The sequence below is a fragment of the Mauremys mutica genome, chromosome 3 (assembly GCF_020497125.1).
Source record: "Mauremys mutica isolate MM-2020 ecotype Southern chromosome 3, ASM2049712v1, whole genome shotgun sequence".
NCBI classification, from domain to species: Eukaryota; Metazoa; Chordata; order Testudines; family Geoemydidae; genus Mauremys; species Mauremys mutica.
In genome coordinates this window covers 40,395,614-40,417,732 of record NC_059074.1, presented here as the reverse complement: position 1 = coordinate 40,417,732, position 22,119 = coordinate 40,395,614, and the positions used below count along the sequence as shown (strand labels likewise).

Genomic DNA, 22,119 nt, shown 5'->3' with positions numbered 1-22,119 from the left:
CCAAAATAAGCCACTCTTCAGCTGCAGTCAGAGCATGCACATAGGGGTTTGCACTGGTTAACTAAACTGGTTTAAATTCAGACCCTTAGTTAAACCGGTATAACTGTGTGCATACAAACCTTAAGTGGGGCTTTCTTTATGCAGTGGGAGGGGACCATGCTTTTGCAACTTGTTCCCCCAGATCCTGCCAGATCCCAGAAAGAAAGAAAGATTGGCTTGATTGTCGTGCTCAACAGGTAGTGATCAACAGCTCGATGTCTAGTTGTCAGCCGGTATCAAGAGGAGTACCCCAGGGGTCGGTCCTGGGGCCGGTTTTGTTCAACATCTTTATTAATTATATGGATGACAGGATGGATTGCACCCTCAGCAAGTTCGCAGATGACACTAAGCTGGGGGGAGAGGTAGATACACTGAAGGGTAGGGATAGGGTCCAGAGTGACCTAGGCAAATTGGAGGATTGGGCCAAAAGAAATCTGATGAGATTCAACAAGGACAAGTGCAGAGTCCTGCACTTAGGACGAAAGAATCCCATGCACTGCTGCAGGCTGGGGACCGACTGGCTAAGCAGCAGTTCTGTAGAAAAGGACCTGGGGATTACAGTGGATGAGAAGCTGGATATGAGTCAGGAGTGTTCCCTTGTTGCCAAGAAGGCTAATGGCATATTGGGCTGCATTAGTAGGAGCATTGCCAGCAGATCGAAGGAAGTGATTATTTTCGTCTATTCGGCACTGGTGAGGCCACATCTGGAATATTGCATCCAGGTTTGGGCCCTCCACTACAGAAAGGATGTGGACAAATTGGAGAGAGTCCAGCGGAGGGCAACGAAAATGATTAAGGGACTGGGGCATATGACTTATGAGGAGAGGCTGAGGGAACTGGGCTTGTTTAGTCTGCAGAAGAGAAGAGGGAGAGGGGATTTGATAGCAGCCTTCAACTACCTGAAGGGAGGTTCCAAATAGGATGGCGCTCGGCTGTTCTCAGTGGTGGCAGATGACAGAACAAGGAGCAATGGTCTCAAGTTGCTGTGGGGGAGGTCTAGGTTGGATATTAGGAAACACTATTTCACTAGGGAGGTGATGGAATCTCCATCCTTAGAGGTTTTTAAGGCCCACCTCGACAAAGCCCTGGCTGGGATAATTTAGCCCTGGTCTACACTGCAAGTTTAGGTCGAATTTAGCAGTGTTACATCGATTTAACCCTGCACCTGTCCACACGACAAAGCCATTTTTTCGACTTAAATGGCTCTTAAAATCGATTTCTGTACTCCCCCCCAATGAGGGGATTAGTGCTGAAATTGACCTTGCCGGGTTGAATTTGGGGTAGTGTGGTCGCAATTTGACGGTATTGGGATCTCAACCCAGAATTCCAATGGGCGGCAGAGACTGCGGGAACTGTGGGATAGCTGCCACAGTGCAACGCTCCGGAAGTTGACGCTAGCCTCGGTACTGTGGATGCACTCCGCCAAGTTAATGGTCTTAATGGTCTTAAGTGGGGACACACACAATTGACTGTATAAAATCAATTTCTAAAAATCAGCTTCTATAAATTTGACCTAATTTTGTAGTGTAGACATACCCTTAGTTGGCGTTGGTCCTGCTTTGAGAATGGTGTTGGACTGGATGACCTCCTGAGGTCTCTTCCAATCCTAATATTCTATGATTCAAAGAAAGAAAGAAAGAAAGAAAGAAAGAAAGAAAGAAAAGAAAAGGTTAAAATTCTATGGCAATGAATTAGAGTTCTAGGGCAATTAATCGAAAAACCTATAGAATGCAATAGAGATGATCCTGTTCCTTTATGTTTCTGTGAGAAATACAATTCCCTATTAAATTCTATAAGGCAATCTGCCAGCTTCATAGCCAGGTTTTCCTATAAATCATGCACTCATTGTGCACTATCCCGATTATTTTTGGGGCTATAATAATGACAGTTCTTTGAATTGGCTTAGGCATGAGCAGCTTTGGCCACTACCAAGTAAACCAAAAATCTCACAACATGATGATGATACACTTTGGCTTGTATTGATGAGTGTGGCACACTAAATTCTGACAGGCTGATTTTAGTGACTTATTATGGAACAGACAAGAATTTTAATCCCCAAAATTACTTTTCTTCTTTGGAAATTATATTTAAAAATCTCAGAAATCACAAGTATCTTTCTGGTGTGAGAAAGCCAAATCTAGAGCTGGGATAAGTGGGTGAAATTCCTATTGACTTCAGTGAAAATTGCACCACTTCAGTGAAATTTGCAACTCTTTGCAATTATGAGACTCCAACAGAGTTTGGCAGAGGTCAGGTGGAAACCCTCTCCCAGAGCAGGAAAGAGAGAATGGGTGCCTGCTCACACTGCAGAGACTCTAGTGGAACCTCGCCAAGGGGGAATGGGAAGGGGTGTGGCAGGGATGATTTCCCCACTCGGATCCTAACTGGATTATAAGGAGAGTGTTGGGGCCATATACTTGATCTGAGAGCTCGAAAGGAGCGAGAACAAATGGTCCCTGGAGACAAATGGAGAGGAATAGGAAGACTTAAAAAGTCAGATGGAGTTGACCCCTCGTTGGCTAAGAAGCACTACTGCTTCATGGGAGAGTTGTTGACTGACAACCCCACCTTTCTGAGAACTCTTTGGCTGGAGAAAATTACTTTATTTTGCATTTGCAGGGGGACACACTGCATTATTGTTTCCCTCATGTTAAACTCTGGCAGTGAGATGTGCTGGCTTTGAATATGATTCTGAACACAAGAGGCCTTACTTTACTGAAGAAGCTGGTTGCTGAGCAGGGGTCAGTCCCCAAGGAGTAAGAGAGGCAGGCTATTCACTTCCAACAAATTTATGAAAAACTATGATACACTGGACCTGAGCCGCAATACCCCAGGACTCTTCCCCCTCCATGCTAACACTTATGCAAGGCTTGTATTTTAGTACACAGGCAACACATTGTTATTTTCACTGGCCAGTCATTCACTCTTACACTTCTGTGTTGCAACCTTCTTAAATCCTTTGGAAGATATTTCAGCTTTAAACGATTTTTGTGATTTATTATTTATTTAGCTCCCAAGGTGCCCATGGCCTTTCCAGATACATAAAGTGACAGGCCCCAGACCCAGGGAACTTACTATCTAGACTAACTACAACCTAACAAGGGATAACATGAAACAAAGGGAGGGGAAGTGGCAGGAAAATCACTGAAATAGTGAAAGTTCATGCGATACACTTCTGATTAACTATGCAACTTGCAGCTCCTGGGCTCTTTCCTTGTTTTGTTTTCATATAGTTGAGGCAGTATCTAGAGCAGTGATGAGTGACCTGCAGCCTACAGGCTGCATGCAGCTTGTGAGGGGAATCTGCTGGTGGGCTGCCAGAAAGTTTGTTTACATTTGCACAGCTCCCAGTTGCCGTGGTTTGCCGTTCCCGGCCAATGGGAGCTGCTGGAAGTGGCAGCCAGCATGTCCCTGTGGCCCACGCCACTTTCCGCAGCTCCCATTGGCTGTTAACGGTGAATTGAGGCCACTGGGAGCAGTGGACGGCCATGCAAATGTAAACAAACTGTCTGGCGGCCGCCAGCGGATTACCCGGATGGGCCGCATGTGGCCCATGGGCTGCAGGCTGCCCACCACTGCTCTAGAGTTAAGGCAGGGAAGGAGGATTTTTTGTCTCTCTGGAAAATGTCATTCACAAGAAAATAACATGCAACACTTACCATAGGATAGTACCTCAGGTTGTGTATTCACTGTCTGGATGAATTTGCTTGAAATGTAAACACAAAATGGGACTGTCAGAGCCAGCATAAGCTGAGCAATTAAAGCTCACAGATAACTCCGGAACAGTGAAGGGGAAATGGTTAGACTTTCAATGACCTAGGTTTCCAGTGAAAAAGTAATCAAAGAGGCTAAGGTAACAGGAAGAAATGAGCAACACCAGCTAAGCCCTGTCAATATCCTTGCGTTTGTTTCTACAGTTTAGCTCGTTAGTGGAGGAAGATCTGTTCAGCACTGATTTACAGTCATCACAGTTATGTGACAAACAATCAGATGTTTTAGTGGTTTAGTGTCAGTAATTACTATACCCATCTTTTTGCTACAGGTGATACTCCCAAAAGGTGGTTGATTTTTGAAGCATTCCCCAAAATCCACACAGGGATCTTAGCGCCCTTAATCACACGCCTCGCTAAAACAACCCAACGCTTCTCAAATTGTCCAAACTAGTTTTACAAGTTTTCATGTCCTTTCTTGCTGAACTACTGGATGGGGATAGGGATAGGGATGTCTGAAATCATTGAAACTCATTTTGGTGTTGGTGATGCTGTTGCCTTTTGTCTTTTTTCTTGTTTATTTTTAAGCTATATTTGGCAAAGTTTTGACAGGTGTAAATGGGCAAAACCCCACTGAAGTCAATTAACTTGGCCCACAATATGTTAGGTAATAAATAGCAAATCAAAATACATGCAGCAGAGTCCAATAACAGAGCTAATCAATGGTGCAATTATATGCTTAACTTAAACATCACTCAAATGTATAAAAGTCAGTATCCATGAGTGGCAAACACAAAACTCCTGATACATGCACATAAATCAGTGTTATGTGTGGACAAAGGTATTTACACATAATAATCCCCAGTTTGCACATATGTACTGAGGATCTGATCCTCAGTTGGTGTATAACAGAGAAGTTCCATTAACTTCAGTAAAGCTCTGTTAATTTATACCAGTTAAGGCTCTGGCCAATAGTGTTTTGCATGTAAAATCTTGCCCATGCAAATGTGTGGCCTTAACTGTGGGTGCAGACTTGTAACCCAATTTGTAACCTTTTGGACCCATGCATGTAATGGATACACAGTGTTCGTGACCCAGTTTGGTGTATGTGATTGAAAATAAGTCATGTTTCCCAACTGAAATCTTAATAAGAAAAATTGGTGACAACTGAATAGTATTTCCTCTACATGCAACAGTGGGGAAAAGCACAACAGAGTGACCAAAGAGAAACAGAAATTGTGACTTTGCTCATCTGCCAGTGCTGCCTGAAAAGCACCACTGCCTAATTGTGTGTAGTGTAGGAGATGGTATAAACTAAAGATAGGTGAACCTCTAGGGGGGGGAGCTTTTTCAAATCTATTTTTTGGGGCTGCAAAATTAGTTTGAAGTAGCCAAGCTTTTTAACCCTGTAATTTAAAAATGTATTCATTTTCTTTCAAGGATGAGCTTTAATGAAACTAAGAAGAAGGATGGTCCAGTGGTTGCAGCACTCGTCTAGGGCTTTGGGGACCTGCATCCAAGTCCATGCTGTGTCACAGACTTCCTGTATGACCTGCAAGCTACTTAGTCTCAGTGCCTCAGTTCTCATCTGTAAAATGGGAACAATAGCAATTCCCTACCTCAGGGCAAGGAATGGTGGTTGTGAGGATAACTGTATTAAAGAATGTGCTCAGATACTAAAGTAAGGAGGGGAACATAAATGTACCTTATTGCACCATTTTTTAAACAAGAGAAAAACTGTGTTAGGAGGCTTGTCTTTGCAGGGTTGTGTAAGTCACTTATGTGGTAGGGCGTCTGTCAGTGGCAATTGCACAGAGCTACAGAGAATGCTTTGTGAAAAGCCCTTCAAGATATTATACACTCTGATGTTCAGTAGACACCAGTCTGTGTAAAGCTGCGGCAAAGGGTCTTGTTCTCAGCTGTAAAATCACCACAGGCTCTCTTTTCAACAGCTGTGCTTGGTAAGCTGTTCACAGATGAGCAGAAAGAAGATGAGTAATTTGTGAAATTTAAATGGACTGTTTATTCACACTGGGCAATCTGTGAACCTGAGCCTGCAAATCCTTATTTGTTGAGAGTAGTCCAACTGACTTCACAGGTTTGCATGAGAAAGGCCTACTTAGGTGGAAAAGGACTGCAGGGTTGGGTTCTAATATAATAAAGATGTACTTAACTGCTTTGCTGGACTGGGACCTCAGGAAGTACAGCGACTGCTGTTTCAGCCCTGAGACTAGAATACCAGCTGCAGACTGCTAAGGCGGCTTGTCCTACCCATAAATTAAAAGCATGAATTCCCTACCCTGCCCAGGATTTGTGGAAGGGGTTGCATTTCAATGATCTCAAAATTGCTCTCTGTTTTGTACTAAAAACCTTAATCCTACTGGCTGCATAGCAGTGAACTCTAAGTTGTGTTCAAACACTTGTCAGTGAGACTACGTTTACATAAGTACGTCTACATTTATGGTGGTGTGTACAACACTGCACACTGAGCTAGCAGGGGTATAAAGAGCAGTGCAGACTGAGGCACTGCTTTAGCGAGTTGAACAGAGTACCCTACACATCTGAACCCTAGAGTATATATCCTACACTGCTCTCTATATGCCCAAACAGTGCCTCCCATGTCTACATTGCTGTTTCTAGCAGTGTAGTGTCCTGCTGCTTCCCTGCTGTTGGAGTCTTTCCTTGCCTCAGTAAAAGACTCCAGCTGCAGAGAAAGGCTCTGGTAAGGGGGAGGCAGCAGGGGAAGGCCCTGGCAGGTTCCTGCTGCTTCACCTTGCCAGAGCCTTTCACTGTTGCATGTAGCCACACGTACGCTACACCCTGTCACAAGTGTAGGCCAGGTCTAAGAAGTTTAGACTATAGAATCATAGACTCGTGGAACTGGAAGGGACCTCGAGAGATCATCTAGTCTAGTCCCCTGCACTCATGGCTGGACTACGCATTATCTAGACCATCCCTGACAGGTGTTTGTCTAATAGTTTGAAGGGCAAATGATGTTGAGACCGTAGGTTGAGTATGTATCAGTTTCAGCAAAAACTCCCTTTACAAACCATTATTTCACTTCTTCCCACAAAACACACATTTATTAAATCTAGTTTGTCTCTCTGAATCCATTAAAACAAAATTATCTCAGTAAGATTCCTCAGACAGAGCTTTTTCTGATGGACCCAAACACCCAACGTTCTGGCCAGTAGTTGGGTGTGAGGGTAATGGCTGTAAAATATTGCCTGAGGCACATCATAGTTTTTGAGACTGAACAAAACCAAATGTAGAAAAATTACGGTTGCCAGATGTCCAGTTTTCAACTGAACACCTGGTCGAAAAAGGACCCTCCCCAGCCCTGTGAAAATGAGCGAGCGAGTGAGGGTGGGGAGAGCATGCAACGGGGGAAAAGGGGGAAGATGGAGTGAGTGAGGAGGGGCCTCAGAGAAGGGGCGGGGCAAAGGTGTTTGGTTTTGTTCGGTCAGAAAGTTGGCAACCCTAATTAGTTTGAAAAACTTTTGTTTGCTTTTAAAAATAAATGTTACGCCACTTGAACCATTTTATGCCACTTGAACCATTGCCCTGAAATGGGACTGCTAAAATTATTATGAGAAAGATTAGCTTTGTAGATATCAAACTTACTGATACCAGAACCCACTAGCCATTTTATGAGAGAGATCTTCTTAAGAGATTTCCTGCCTGGTTCTTTACGCAGGGATTGGGATATGTTTCAGAGAATCATCTGCACCTTTGAATGTTTATTCAAACCAAAGCTTTGCTCACCACCACAAGAAGCTGGTGTCCCAGAGCAATTAAACATGTAACAAGGAGTCTGAGTTTTAAAAAAAACTATAGTAACAGTAAACAGCAAACAAAATAAAACTACAAACTGCCAAGAATGAATTACAAACTTTCAGTCATGTATTTTTTTTTATTTGTATGCAATGAAATAAAACACAGGTTTGTTTTTATTAAGAATATAAACATAGGAACCTAGGAAATTCCATACTAGGTCAGACCAGTATCCAGGACCAGATGCTCCAGACAAAGGTGCAAGAAACCCCATAACAGACGATGGTGAAATAACCATCAATTAGTGGTTGATTTATGCCCTGAAGCATGAAGATTTATTTATATATAAAAAACAATCTGCACTCTTGTTACATAGATTCCTGTACATGGCTATGTACAATATACTGAAGGGATCATAGTCTACACCTGATGTCTTAATTGTAAACACCAGGCTCTAGCCATAAAAGCAGACTTTGTACCTTTTTTCCTGTTAAATTAAAACTATGGACATTGTCCCTTTTCACAGTGATAATATTAGCTTTAAAAACCTGGTTATGAAGAGCACTGGACCATTAAAATTAAGCTGTACAATAGGGTTGCATCCAGTGTGGCTGTCTTGGTTTGCATGGTTCCAGTCAAACAAAACTAGTGGTTTAATTTGTGACCTTCTCCCCTCAATCCTAGTTTTACGTTTGCATGAAAATAAAGGCTAAGCCCTGGCCCCACTAAAGACAATGGAAAAATCCAATTGACTTCAGTGGGGCTGGGATTTCACCCAAAAGCGCTAAACAAAACTTGAGCAACCTCTTACAAAACACACCAGTTTCATAATGAAATAGATGAGTTTCCCAGTGCATCCCTTCCTTATTTTAAGGGGTTTTGTTGAAGGATAAGGAGAGTCAATGGCCAACAGTAGGCACTGGGTTTCCTATCATCATGGGGCAGGTCAGCACCAGAATGAGGCAAAAGGCTTTATAAGTAACAGCAGCAATAGAACCTGAGCAGAATGTGCTAATCCCCACTGTTCAGGATGAGCATGGTAAGATGTCCACTCCCAAGAGATGTGGGGATAAAGGGACTGTCAGCTGTCCTCTTTCCTGGTAAGGTGGAAAAGGGTAGATCACTGATCTTCCCAGAAGACACTTAGAGGTAAGGGGAATTCATAGCTTATTAGGTGTAAGGAAAGGTCTTGGGCAAATCTTCTTTGAGGTTTATGGTACCTTGGAGAGTTTGGTTCTCACATGCAAAGTTGAACAAAGCCAGGTGCATTTGTTCTGGTGTTGGTGTGAAAGGTCAGCACAACTCCATTAAGCAGCTCAAAAAGGCCAAAGGTGGGATTTTCAAAAATGCTCAGTGTTGGCATAATTGATCCCACTGACATCTATGGTAAAACTCCCATTGACTTCAATAGGGACAGAATCAAATGATTCTCTGTGCTTTTGAGAATCCCACCTAAGTCCTTTACATATCTCTTTCTATTATTTAAAGTCCATGGCCAATTTATCTCTCTACCATCTCTGATACAGACCCAATGGAAACTTGAAAGTGAAACCAGAAACCTTTGTAAAAACCTGCTCTCCCCACATTGTGTTGGTGCACTGTTTGTAGCTGTGGGATTTCTCATGAGTTCTGAGCTGCCTACAGTGGTTCATCCATATTTCCAAGAAAAAGTATTCAACAGCTTTTGACAAAACATGTAAATAATTCCATGTACAGTAATTTGCAAACTGAGCATAAGACTATAGTGGGTCACATTTCTGACTTATCAATCTTTACAGTCTCCCTTTAAACAGCTGCGCATCAGTGGATAACTCTTACCAGATTAGCATTGATGGTGTAGTCCATGGTGAATCAAAATGGAAACTTAGCTTATTTGTTTTGAAGGTGCTAATCTCTAAATACACAGTAGCTCACTGGTGCCCCTTGGTCCTTCCCATTCTCTGCCTGTGGTACATAATAGTCTATTCTCCTGTAAGCTGTAATATTTCAGTCAAATTTTGTTTTTTGGGTTTGGTGTATGGGTGCTGGGTGGTGTTGGTGGCTTGTGATAAAAAAGTGGTCAGAGTTGATGATCTGGTGGTCTCTTCTAACCTTAAACTCTATGTCTCACTAATACAAACATTTCAGTTTCCCCTGTGTAAAGCAGCTTCAATAAATACTTTATTTGGAAATGTTATTTTATATATATATATATATATAGAAAGAGAGAGAGAGAGAGAGAGAGAGAGAGAGAGAGACAACTTAAGATATGTGTATGTGAAGTAACACTAAACCAATATAGACAAATGCCCTGCATTCTCAAATGGCTACTGGGGGTGAGAAATAGTGACAAGTATGTTTTTCTTAATTAAATAAGGTTAACCTGACTCATAAGTCTATTGTGAATTTAAAGTTAACTAAAAACTATTAAATAGCATTTAAAGTGAAGTGTTTTGGCTCACAATGTTCGAATAAATTAAAAGAGGAAATATTTGATTCTTATGGTTAGAGTGAATTCTCTGTAAAAATGCCATCACTCAGTCCTTCTCCTCTCTCTCTCATAGTTATGTTACAAGACTAAGTCTTTTATAAGGTGTAAAAAGTGCTGATTAGGTGCTCATTCCATCTTCTCCCTTATGTCTGTGTCTGGTTCACTTTGTTGGGTGGGGGCATGGCAGGTAATCGTTGAAAGGGGCTGATTGACTGCTTACCGTGTATAACCCTAATGGAATGTTGAGAATGGAATCTGATTTTCCTGTACTTGTTACAGTACAGGTCTGACAGTCCAGTGCTGTAAACAGAACATTATAGCCATGGTAACCTGTGGTTCAACTTTTAACCTTTCAGCACACCGAAATATAGGGCCAGATTCTGATCTCTTTTTATCAGTTCAGTTATTCCAGATTGACACTGCTATAGCTAAGATGAGAATCTGTTCCCTACTTCATTTTTTCCCCGTCTTTGTGATTTATGGTATCAGGAATAAATAACTCAGGGAAAGACATTTTCTGATAACTAATGACTGACTGGGCTAAGGATCTGAGGCATAGCCAAGGGCCATAAACTCACATCTACATCCACAATCAAACTGAGTGACACAAATTATTTTTAAACAGTGTTTAACCACAGTTTAAATAAAGTTTGCTTGGCCAGTGCAAAGTAGGTGGAGTTGTTATAACAATTATGATGAGCCTGGTGCTGTCTATACTACAAGTCGAATAATCTCAGCACGTTTGTCTGGTATGTTGCAGTTGTGTCCTAACATGCCTTCTTGTTTACAGTGCAGATAGGACAATGCTATTATACATTCATGCTAATCAGCCATAACATTACATATGCTGTGACACTATTCCCTAACATGAGTCAATAAACATGTTGCCCATCCTCAGTACAAAAATAAATGTGTTAGATTACAGACAACCATGTGCTGGCAGGGTCTGAGATGTAGTATAAAAAGAGTCTAAGGGCCTACCTAGACTACACATTTTACTATGCTGGAGCACTGTTATAGCAAAGAAGAGTCCTGTCCAGGGGTGAGCTGGAGCCGGTTCGCACGGGTTCGCACGAACCAGTTGTTAAATTTAGAAGCGGTTTTAGAACCGCTTGTTAACTGGCTTCCCTGCGAGGGAAGCTTTGATGGGCTCTGGCTGGGAAGGGTGTAATTCCTCCTCCCGACCGCCGGGGGGCGCTGTGCTGCGGGAGCCATGTGAGCTGCCTCCTGGCCCGGTTGCTGCTGCTGCTCCTCGGACCTCTGGCCGTGGGGCTCCTGCTGCTGCCTGGTGAGTCCCCGGGGGGCTGCTCCCAGCCGGTCCCCGCGTGTGAGTGTCTGCGTCTCCTGCCCACAGCCCCTGCCCCACCCATCCTCTGCCCACAGCCGCCCGCAGCCAGCCCCTGCCCCAGCCACCCCCTGCTAGCCCCTGCTACAGCCACTCTCTGCCCACAGCCCCTGCCACAGCCGCCCGCAGCCACCCCCTGCCCCAGCCACCCCCTGCTAGCCCCTGCTACAGCCACTCTCTGCCCACAGCCCCTGCCCCACCCATCCTCTGCCCACAGCCCCTGCACCACCCATCCTCTGCCCACAGCCGCCCGCAGCCACCCCCTGCCCCAGCCACCCCCTGCTAGCCCCTGCTACAGCCACTCTCTGCCCACAGCCCCGCAGCCAGCCCCTGCCCCAGCCACCCCCCGCTAGCCCCTGCTACAGCCACTCTCTGCCCACAGCCCCTGCCACAGCCGCCCGCATCCACCCCCTGCCACAGCCACTCTCTGCCCCAGCCACCCCCTGCTAGCCCCTGCTACAGCCACTCTCTGCCCACAGCCCCTGCACCACCCATCCTCTGCCCACAGCCGCCCGCAGCCATCCCCTGCCACAGCCACCCCCTGCTAGCCCCTGCTACAGCCACTCTCTGCCCACAGCCCCTGCCACAGCCGCCCGCATCCACCCCCTGCCACAGCCACTCTCTGCCCACAGCTTCCCTCTGCCTGCAGCCGCCCACAGCCACCCCCTACCCACAGCCAGCCCCTGTTGCAGCCAGCCCGTGTCACACTCCCTGCCTCCAGCTAGCCCTGCCCCACGCCCCTGTCTGCAGCCAGCCCCATGTCCACTGGTGCCCTGCAGTTCTCAGGGCAGTAACCCTGCACACCTGCTTCAATGAGGGGGGCAGGGAGCAGCTGGGACCCGCACATGTGCACACCCTAGGGTGACCAGACAGCAAGTGTGAAAAATCAGGACAGAGGGTGAGGAGTAATAGGAGCTTATATAAGAAAAAGACCCAAAAATGGAGACTGTCCCTATAAAATAGGGACATCTGGTCACCCTAGCAGACCCCAAGGGAGTGGTGGGGACCCACACATGTGAAACGGAGCTCATTTCTAGTTCAGGCCCATCTTTTTAAAAAAGAACTTTAGGTAGGGTTAACATACATCTGTATTTTCCTAGACATGTCAGGCTTTTCGGTTCTTAAATCGCTGTCTGGTCGGAATTTTTAAATTTTAAAAATTCCTCCCGGGAAAATATGGACGTATGGTAACCCTATTGGTACAAAAAATACATGCTCTGGCACCTCTCTTAAATCAGAACTTTATAGAGAACCGGTTGTTAAGATTTTAGCAGCTCATCACTGGTCCTGTCTAATATGGAATGTGGATTTACTTTCCCTGTGTCATACTAGGCTTTGGGACTATGCCCAAGACCATATGTGAAACATGATTTTAGCCTTCCATCCCCACTGGCTTATCAGCCTGGTCTAGTTGGAGAACATGGTTCTCTAGTTTGCCTTAAACCTCAATCTAGACAACCCTAAGAAGGAATCTGATGTACTGCTAGCTTCAAATACTGTTTATAAAACTGTCATGTTTGGTCCACTGTCACCAGCCAGACAGAGTGTGCTGAAATCACGTCAATGTGAGCCAGGTTTAAAGTCCTGTTAACACACTTTCTTTGGAAGTGTAGGTGGAGCCTCCCTGCCAAGAAATGCCTGACCTAGAGGTCATTGCCACTTAGTTCCCACTTTCTTCTTCCCCGGTCTTGCTGATAGATTCGCCATCAGTCAGAGCCAGACATGCCACACCAACCTTCCCTCACATTTAGGATGACATCCTAGTGCACTGACCTCTTTCTGGTTTTACCAGATATTTTAGCACCTAAACCTGCCTCTGCTCTTCTAGAAGCTTTAATTTCCCTCCGTCTCAGTTTGTAACTTCCTCTTGCTGTTGTACTTCTGTACACACATGTGCTTGTGACAAAGAGTGAGCCTGCAGATGGGTCGGAGGGCAACAGGAAGTTGATAAATTTGCACAGATTTGTCATAAGCCAGATGATAGAAGAGTTTGCTGTGGGTCTATCTGTCTGTGTCCTGTTTAGTGAGCCGCCATCTCAGGGAATGTTTTCATTCTAAGGGGGGAAAAAAAGTGCTACTTAAAACACTTAATGCATCATACTGGTACAGAGTAAGCTTTAAAACTTCATTCCAACTGCTTACAACTACTACCAACATAATCAATTCCTTTCCTGAGAAACCCACACTAAAAATGAGCATTTTTTAAAAATGTTTTTGAAGCCCAGGACTGATATGAACTGCGTAATGTTGATTACAATCAGAGACAAGGATGTTCAATTCACCCCCTTTTAAAAGCCATACCCATCATTAAAGTAATGAGGAGCAAAACTCCCTGAAAGCCAATAGAGTTGTGCTCCTCCTAACGCCATTGGTGAATTTGACCTTTAAGACTTTGTAACTTTATAATGCTGCTTATCTAGGCAAAATCTAGTCAATTACCTTTGGGTTATTTTGAGGCTAACTATAGATAACATGGCTTCTTAATTATCATCCTGCTAAAACAAATGTGTTAGTTCACTTCATGTCTCGAGTAGCTGTTTTATTTATGCAATGTTTTACCAGTCATAACATAATTCATGAAAAATTAAGCTAGGAACATGAAATATTAATAGGAGCATCTGACCCATTAAAAACCTGCAGTTTAAAAAAACTGTTCTACTCAGAATGAACATTAGAATCTAGGACACATGAACAGAGGGTTTTGTTGGTTTTTGTCTTTTTAAAAATATGGTGCAACAATTTCAATATGCCAGGCCGTGCCAGGTGCTTTAAGGAATATGTCCAAAAGTTCCAAACAGCAGGCTGTTGAAAGGCAAAGAAAGCACATAGTTTCCATGCAGCAGGTTTGCTGGGTCTAGTCCGTCAGCCTCCATGTGTCCACAGCTGATAAATTCTGAGCACTTCGTCTACACAAAGGCCAAAGGGAGCTGAAGGTCTAGCTTCTATTTTTAGCTTGTCTGTCTGATCTCTGTGTGGTGTGATCCTCCCCACTCGGGTTCCCAGAATTTGGGGTGCAGTCCAAGCTCGAATGTCCCCCCCCCCAATTTTACAGCCCCACAGCCTGACCCCACAAGTCCAAGTCACCTGCGGATGTTTAATTGCAGTGTAAAAATATCCTGTGAGCACTGCATTTTTTGCAACAAACATGATGGCCTCTGGTCAGGATAACCGTAGCACTGAAAAGAAGCTAGCTTGTGGGTTTGTAGGAAACACAAGTCTCAGAACCAGTGAGTCAACTCCACCGATTGTCTGGTGATAACTATTTAATTCAGCCTTATTTATTATTAAATATTTATATTATGGTCGCTCCAAACGGCCCGAATCCTCATTTGCTGGGCACTGTACATTGATATTTGTAGGTAAGTTTTCAAACAGTTAATGGGTTTGTTAAAAGTAGTGGCCTAAAATCAGCATTGTTGGGTTTTCCTTAATTTTTCATTAATTGTGGGTCAGCTCCTCTGCTGGTGGAAATCAGCATAGCTCCATTACTGATATACACCAGCTGAAAATCTGTCCCTATATATTTAAAGTCAGGTTTACAGTACAAACCTGATAGACTAGAGTTTCCTAAACTGCACACACAGAGTGTACCAAAATATTTGCCTGGGATGGAAAACATAATGGAGTGTGCCCCTCTGAATATCATTTCAAATTAAACTCAAGATGGCATCATTTCTGGGAAAACAGCTGAGGGAAAAGCTACTCTCAGCCACATGGTCCCTAGGTTGTTAGAGTTAGAATGGCCATACCTAGCCTATGAATTTAGTTTTTAACCAATAGATACCCAAGATACCCAGTTCATACAGTTTCTTTCTCCTACTCTGTTAAACCATGGGCTGTAAATGGCATCAGTTTTGAACTGTTTATTTGCCACATTCATTGGGTAATTAAATACAATTAAATGACATGTGACTGAGCAGATTCAGGCTCAGCAGTTAAAACCTCTTTCTACTCAATGTCTAAAAATAAGCAAATTATATGACTGGAGTTGCACACACACTCACACACTCTATACTCAAGTAATCTGTTACCAATTCTAGGTTTGTACTATACATCTCTGCATATTATTTCCAAGAGAGTTAGAGTACTCGTGTCCCAGTCACACTCATTCCCATGCAAACTAGTTTTGCCTTTGTAAAATTCAAGGGATCAGTAATGCTTGTAATGAATGTCTCTGTATGCTTTGTGGATCACATCCAATATTTGCAGAAAGCCAGGATGCATTGCTTCACTTCAGGAAGTTCCCTACATTGCTTCACAGGGCCTAGGCTTAAGGCTTAGCAGGTGAGTGGTTAATTTGTCTCTCTGCTGGCTCATCTTCTGATTAACCAATTATGTAAACACATGATGAGTTATAAGCAGAGATTTTGTGGTTTAAATTAATACAGAAGATCATCCTACTAAGGGTTTCTTTTGTACAGAAACCTTAGTACCCCCCCCCCAAAAGAGCCAGTTCTTAAATATTAATGAAAGTGTTAAGGGTTTATATGTATTCTTGGGGACCAGTGAACCAATCTTATTTCCTGTCAGTCATAGAAGGGCTTGACACTGTAGATGACATTTGCTACCACGAATGTTCACGTGGTACCCACATATTTCAGCATCCTCTGAACTGCTAGTTGGAACAGAAAGCAATACCAATAAGCATTTCAAATGTGTCTTCCATCCACTCTAAAAACATGATTAAAATCTCACAATGCCCTAGGGAGGTAGGGAAGTATTATTTCTCTGGGACATAAGCCAGGCTCAAAGAGGTTAAACCACTTGCCCAAGATCAGACAATAGGTCAGTGACAGAGTCAATAACAAAAGCCCTATCTCCTAAATTCCTGTCCTGTCCAACTACAAAGATCTGTTTTGAAAACACACGAAAAGACATGTACAATTATGTTTAAGCAACATTAAAATTGTGACACAAACTCAAAGAAAAAGCAATTAAGGAATTTTAAATGTGTTTGACACCATGTCCCCAAAAAAACAAAACAAAACAAAAAACAACCCTGTGCCTACATGGATAAGAGGAAATATGTTATACAAAAATATGTTATCAAAGGCACAATGGGGTGTCACTTTGAATGTCTTTGTCTTTACTATTAATGATATTACTGCAAAATTTCTAGTGTATGCCTCCTATGTATTCCCTCTTCCCCAGACCATTATCAAAAGACATTAAGGAAACAAAGTTTAAAAGTAAATCTTCCATCTTAAAATGAGAAAAATTGTGGGCTACAATTTTTAAAGACAGAAGCATGAAAACATTTTGCACACATGTATGGGTCTATATTTATGTGAAGTTGCCCTAGCTGTCAGGGGCGGCTCTAGACATTTCGCCGCCCTAAGCAGGGCGGCATGCCCCGGGGGGCGCTCTGCCGGTCGCCGGGAGGGCGGCAGGCGGCTCCGGTGGACCTCCTGCAGGCGTGCCTGCGGAGGATCCGCTGGTCCTGCAGTCCGCTGGTCCCGCGGCTTTGGTGGTCCACCGGAGCCATGGGACCAGCGGACCCTCCGCAGGCACGACTGCGGGAGATCCACTGGAGCCACCTGCCGCCCTCCCGGCGACCGGCAGAGCACCCCCCGTGGCATGCCGCCCCAAGCACGCGCTTGGCGTGCTGGGGCCTGGAGCCGCCCCTGCTAGCTGTATGTGCAAATTGGGCCATTGCATGTGCAAATGGCTATTTAGGTAGCTACTTGCCCAATTCTCCTTTTGTACACAGGTCTATGCAAGTTTAATGCAAGTTTAATGCCATTAACTTAATAAAATTAGCACTGATTTACACTGTTGTAAATGAGAAAAAAATCAAGCTGAAAAAGTCCACTTGGGCATGCAACTACACCATCTGCAAAAGCAATTGAGATAATTATGTTAACAAATGTAGGCAGAGAAATGCACTCACATGTTTGGGCAAGGTCCTTTAAAGATCTGACCCTGGAAAGCTTGAAAATAAATTAGTATGCCGTTGTAAAATCAGAATATTATTTTTTTAAAATCCATCTTAAATCTGCTATGCTACATTTTAGAACCCAGTACTTTCATGTACATAAAAACCTACTGTGTTTGAAAAACCTCTCACAGCTTTGGCCCTGCATCTGTCTGTCCTTTGCGTGCCCCTTTAAAATGCAACAGAAGTATAAATTATCTAAAGTCCTGCTCTGTGGATTATTAACATGACAAATATTAAGGGTCCAGTCAAGAAGAAAGTCTCTTTGGCTGCAAAAGCACCTAAGGCCTCAGATGCTGACTGCGTGATGGGTCAGTCAAAGGGCAGAAAGAGAAAAAGGCAACAGCTGACTCTGCACCAGGGAGTTGCAGAGCTTCTGCCAAGGTGGGGAGCACATGTGAATGAACTTCCTGCTTTCCATACTTTACAGCACCCTTTGGCAGACAGCTTTCTATGATGTGTGCCTAGCTGCTTTGTAGGCTCTTTGGAGTAGGGACCATCTGTCTCCTATGTAATCTGCAACACTGAACACACTAATTGCATGCAACAAATAAATAATAAGAGGCCCAACAGCCTTCTCCCATTTGACAAGGTCCACATGGCCCATGAGAATTACCACAGTTCTAGTAGGAGAGCAACCTCACAGCTGGCCCCAAGAGCAGTGGCAAAGAGATGCTAGAGCCAGACGTCTCTTGTTTCCCTTTATACAGTTGCTTTTGTTTCCAGACTCCTGCACCCAGTAGCAGGAAGTGGGAAAAGGCCCCCACCTCCATAATTGTGTAAGGCTCACAGCTGCAGAAACTTTTACGAGCCCCCACATCCACCATCTGTTTTATGTGCCTCCCACTCCCATCAGCTCTGGAGGGTGAGGGAGGGGAATTCTTCAGCTCAGTGAAACCCTCTCATCTCTGTGACTGAATTCAGGCATGGAGCTCTCACTCAGTGACATACCTGTGAGTTGACAGCATTACACATGACAACTGTCCCCATTCTGGAGGCACACTCTAGAGCTGGTCAAAAATATTTTGTGGAAATTATTTTGACAAAAATCTAATTTTTTGAGTTTTCAATATTTCAATGAAAAAACTAATTCTATGAAAAATATAAATGAAAATGCGTTTTTTATTTTTCTTAAAAAAATTCACAACCAGAATTTTTTTTTATCCACCTCTAAAAAAGGCCCTATTTTTTAAACAGAAGCTGTATCAAGTTTCCATCTTGTGCCTTCTAGAATGCTGTCTCAGCCCAATATATTTCAATGGTGTTAAACGGTATATTCCTCGTTAGGAACTGTCAGAAGTTAGTAGGTACTGTATGCTGCATCTTTAAGGCTCTTTACTGCCCTACATTGTCAGACAACCAAGTTAGAATCCACCACCCTGTTAGCATGTCAGGAGATGCAGTGAGTATGTTTAATGCATATCCCAACATCTTCATAACCCTGAGCCCCCAGGCAACTGGGTAGGATGGAGTCACAGGGCCTTACTCACTTCCTACATACACTACTGTAATTTGGGATTAATTTCTTTGAAGACAGTGGATTTATACCACTGTAAAATTGGTGCACCAGAAGAAACCTTGATCCAGTTCTTGATCCACTAGGAAATTGACTCAGGCATTATATATCCATGTTCTTTTGGATAAGGCATGGACTCATTTCAAACAACTGTGCCAAGGGCTAATTAGTATCCTCTTAATACACAGATTCTGAACATGATACATTCACAAAGGGCACATGTAGTCTATCGTGTCCAGGATCAGTTAGCACAATTCAAAATAATACCATGTAAGAGGTCCAAGGCCTAAGGGATGTATGTGCTTGGGTCAGTACAATTTTCATATAATGGATACTTTGGGCAATTTGCATGTAATGAATCACTACTAAAATCCTAGGAAAATGGTTCTTGCCAATAGACAAGACTCACCCCAGGCATAGGTGCAGCTCTTATTAAAAGTCAATAGGAAGTGTGCCCACTTACACCAGGGCTGCATTTGGCCCATTTCTCTATGTGATGTAAGTTTTCAAAGCCTCTCACATTTTTATTCATTGTTTTAGTTTTTAAATATCGGAGCAGCCCCACTCACCAAACAAACCACACCACTGACTTCCAAAATCTGCTGCTTGAATTGCAGTAGCACAGTCATGTGGGCAAAGCCATCAAAGTTCTCCAATGTCAAAAGAGCCAAACTGATTACAATCAACATAAGCAGAAAGAGCAGTCCCACGTCCCAGCAGAGCTCCTGAAAAGCCAGGTGTCAGCTGGAGCAAACTCCTATTGCCATGGCAGAAAGCTCTGTGAGAATGGGATCTCTAGAAGAAGCATGGATATAACCTTATTTTACTGGCTGCTTACATGTACTTAAGTGCAGGCAAGGGAGTGGGAAAGAGAGAGACAGAAAGAGAGCGGGGGAGGGGAAAATTGTACTACTACAGAGTAAATACAGACTACCCCTAAACATTGAGTGGTTCAGTTCAGTTTGTTTGATCTTACCTGCTACAGTTAAGGGCTGAATAATTTTTCTGGGGTTTGTCTTGAGTTTAACATAGCAGAAACTGGTGAAAACAAGTCATTTACAAAGCAGGAGACTGCAAAGGGCAGACATTCCTTGTAAACCCTGACTGTTTACTATCATTCAGGGGTCTGATCCAACCTTGCAAATTACAGTATGTTTCTGTCTCTTTTTTTTTTATTGTAATACCCCAGACTCCTGTTTTACAAGAACTCCATTCCCCCAAACTAGGCTCATAGGTGCTACTGTAATACAAATAATAAATAATAATAATAACAATGTTACGTGCAGAAAGCAGCTTGTTCCTGCCATTCATAGAACAGACATAAACTTGGATAAATCAACAGTGTTTTAATAAAAAGATAAATATAAATGGGCATGGCTGGGCTTTGCACACACCTTGAGTTTACCAGGCTGTAATGCATGCTGAAAGGAGAAGCCTTCACGCAAGCTCTCGTAGCATGTTGTTAGTCTCCTTGGCTTTCTTACAAGTATATAGCCATTTGATTATCCGAGCATTGCGCTCAATCACTGAAGTGGTGCTGGGGACCTGTTCAGTCAGTTCTTCCTCCAACAGCCCATCGTCCCCACTGTGCCTTGTGAAGTCACTCTCGGATGTTGCCACGCTGATGCTGCGGATCCTGAAGGAGACGTTGTCAGAAATCACAGAGAAGTTCTCTCTGCCCAGATCCTCAACGACCTCGGGTTCAAGGCCACAGTAATTAAAGAAAGTGTCAAACTCAGAGAAAGACTTGGAATAGCGAGAGCTGATATCAGACTGGGAGCGATGCAGCCCTTTCCTCCTGATGTCCTTGACCTCATCAGGAGCAACAGTCAGTTGTGAGGAGTCCTCACGCTCAGGAATAGCTGGTGCTTCTGTGTTTGCAGGGGCAGCATGCTCACCTACACGGCTGTTTGGCCCATTGGCGGCATGTTTGGTGGATACTGTCTCTTCACTTTCTGGTGTGAGGCCCTCCCCAATTATGCTGGGCATCTCAGGGGAAGTCGACAGCTTCTCCTTCATGGACCCCTGGAACAGCCGCCTCACCAGGCCTCCTCGTGACCTCTCATTGCTTTGACCTTTCACAAGCTCACATTTCTGGCGGTAGATCACTAGGGAGTCTGGCCGTACCTGCCTCTTGGAGCTGCTGCGCCTCGCTATGGGTGGATCAGGTTCCAGGGGAGCACTGCAGGAATACATTGCTTTAGTTGGTTCCAAGTTTTTTGTGCCTTTCCCTCCACCAAAGTCCCTGTTGATTTTTTTGTTTTCCACTGAACAGCTCTCACTGCTGCTCTCTGAGGCTGAGCTGAGCACGATGACGGGTTCCTGCTTAGTGCTGATTACATGCTGACTTTTTACATACTTGGCCTTATCAGCTGCCAGTCTTTCCACAGCACTTTTCCTGCCTGGGGTGCCTGCCTCCATCTGTCTGCGAAGGTACTCTGGCCCCTTGCTGAGGAGTCGCACTGTCAAAGGGAAGTCCGAGATGGCATGCATTCTTACGGCATGAGAGATTTCAGTTGGCATATCAGTTTCAGGTACGCTTATTCCACTTACGGTTCTGGAAAGAAAAAAAAGCCACTCTATGGAATCTGCAGCTTGCACTCTTCCTGCGTAAGTGCCCAATGAGCCTTTCCAAATTCCAAAGTCTGCTGCTGGTTTGTTATTTACCTAGGAGAGATTAAAACAACTCCTCAGCCTCAGTAAAGCTCCACTGTCTGACTGTGTCTGCTGCTAACACTCTCTGACTACACACCTCCACACAGCTGCTTCCTTGCATATTCACCTTACAGCTAAGCCGGCCCCTGCAATCCAAACATAGCCAATCAGGTCTGAGTGCAGAAGGCCTGGCTGACATCACCAGTGAGCTGGTTCATTGATGTTAGAGGAGTGGCTCAGACCATCAACACTCCATTGCCTCCAGCAAGGACAAGCACTAATTAAAATATTGTTTATGAGCATATGCTTTCAGTAGTCTCCTCCTCCAGCAATCTAACTGAGTCAAAACACTAGAGGAGTCTTCCTAAGACGAATGTGGCCACTACAGACATTTGGATTTTATGGGAGCAAAACTTCAGAGATGTGTTTCTTCCAGGAAGGCATCTCTAGGACTATGTGGAGCCTGTACTGTACATGCACCTAGAACTATAAGCTCCAAACCCTTGGTTTTCAAAATATTTCCCTTAGCTACCTCAGGCATTTTCTTTGGTGCTTGCCCCCTGAGATAAGCAAGAAGATACAGGGCCTGATCCTGCAAAGTGTAGCATGTCCCTGAGAAGAACTGAGGACCCTCAGCTCCTCACCCAACACCTCTGATGGGATACTCGGTGCCTT

The 22,119-nt window shown here is 44.0% G+C and overlaps 1 protein-coding gene across 2 annotated transcripts; it reads right to left on the bottom strand.

The window, feature by feature from the left end:
- Positions 1–1,634: 1,634 nt before the first annotated feature.
- FAM110C (family with sequence similarity 110 member C) lies at positions 1,635–21,557 on the bottom strand. 2 transcript variants are annotated; one of them, XM_045010239.1, is made up of 2 exons: positions 20,184–21,557; positions 1,635–1,653 (listed from the first exon to the last, which is right to left on the bottom strand). In XM_045010239.1, the coding sequence occupies exon 1, from the start codon at positions 21,310–21,312 to the stop codon at positions 20,227–20,229; it is 1,086 nt and encodes a 361-aa protein (XP_044866174.1). In that variant the 5' UTR covers positions 21,313–21,557; the 3' UTR covers positions 1,635–1,653; positions 20,184–20,226. The 2 variants fall into 2 exon arrangements, with proteins under 2 accessions (XP_044866174.1, XP_044866173.1); XM_045010238.1 differs by lacking the exon at positions 1,635–1,653 and adding an exon at positions 12,510–13,392.
- Positions 21,558–22,119: the final 562 nt, after the last annotated feature.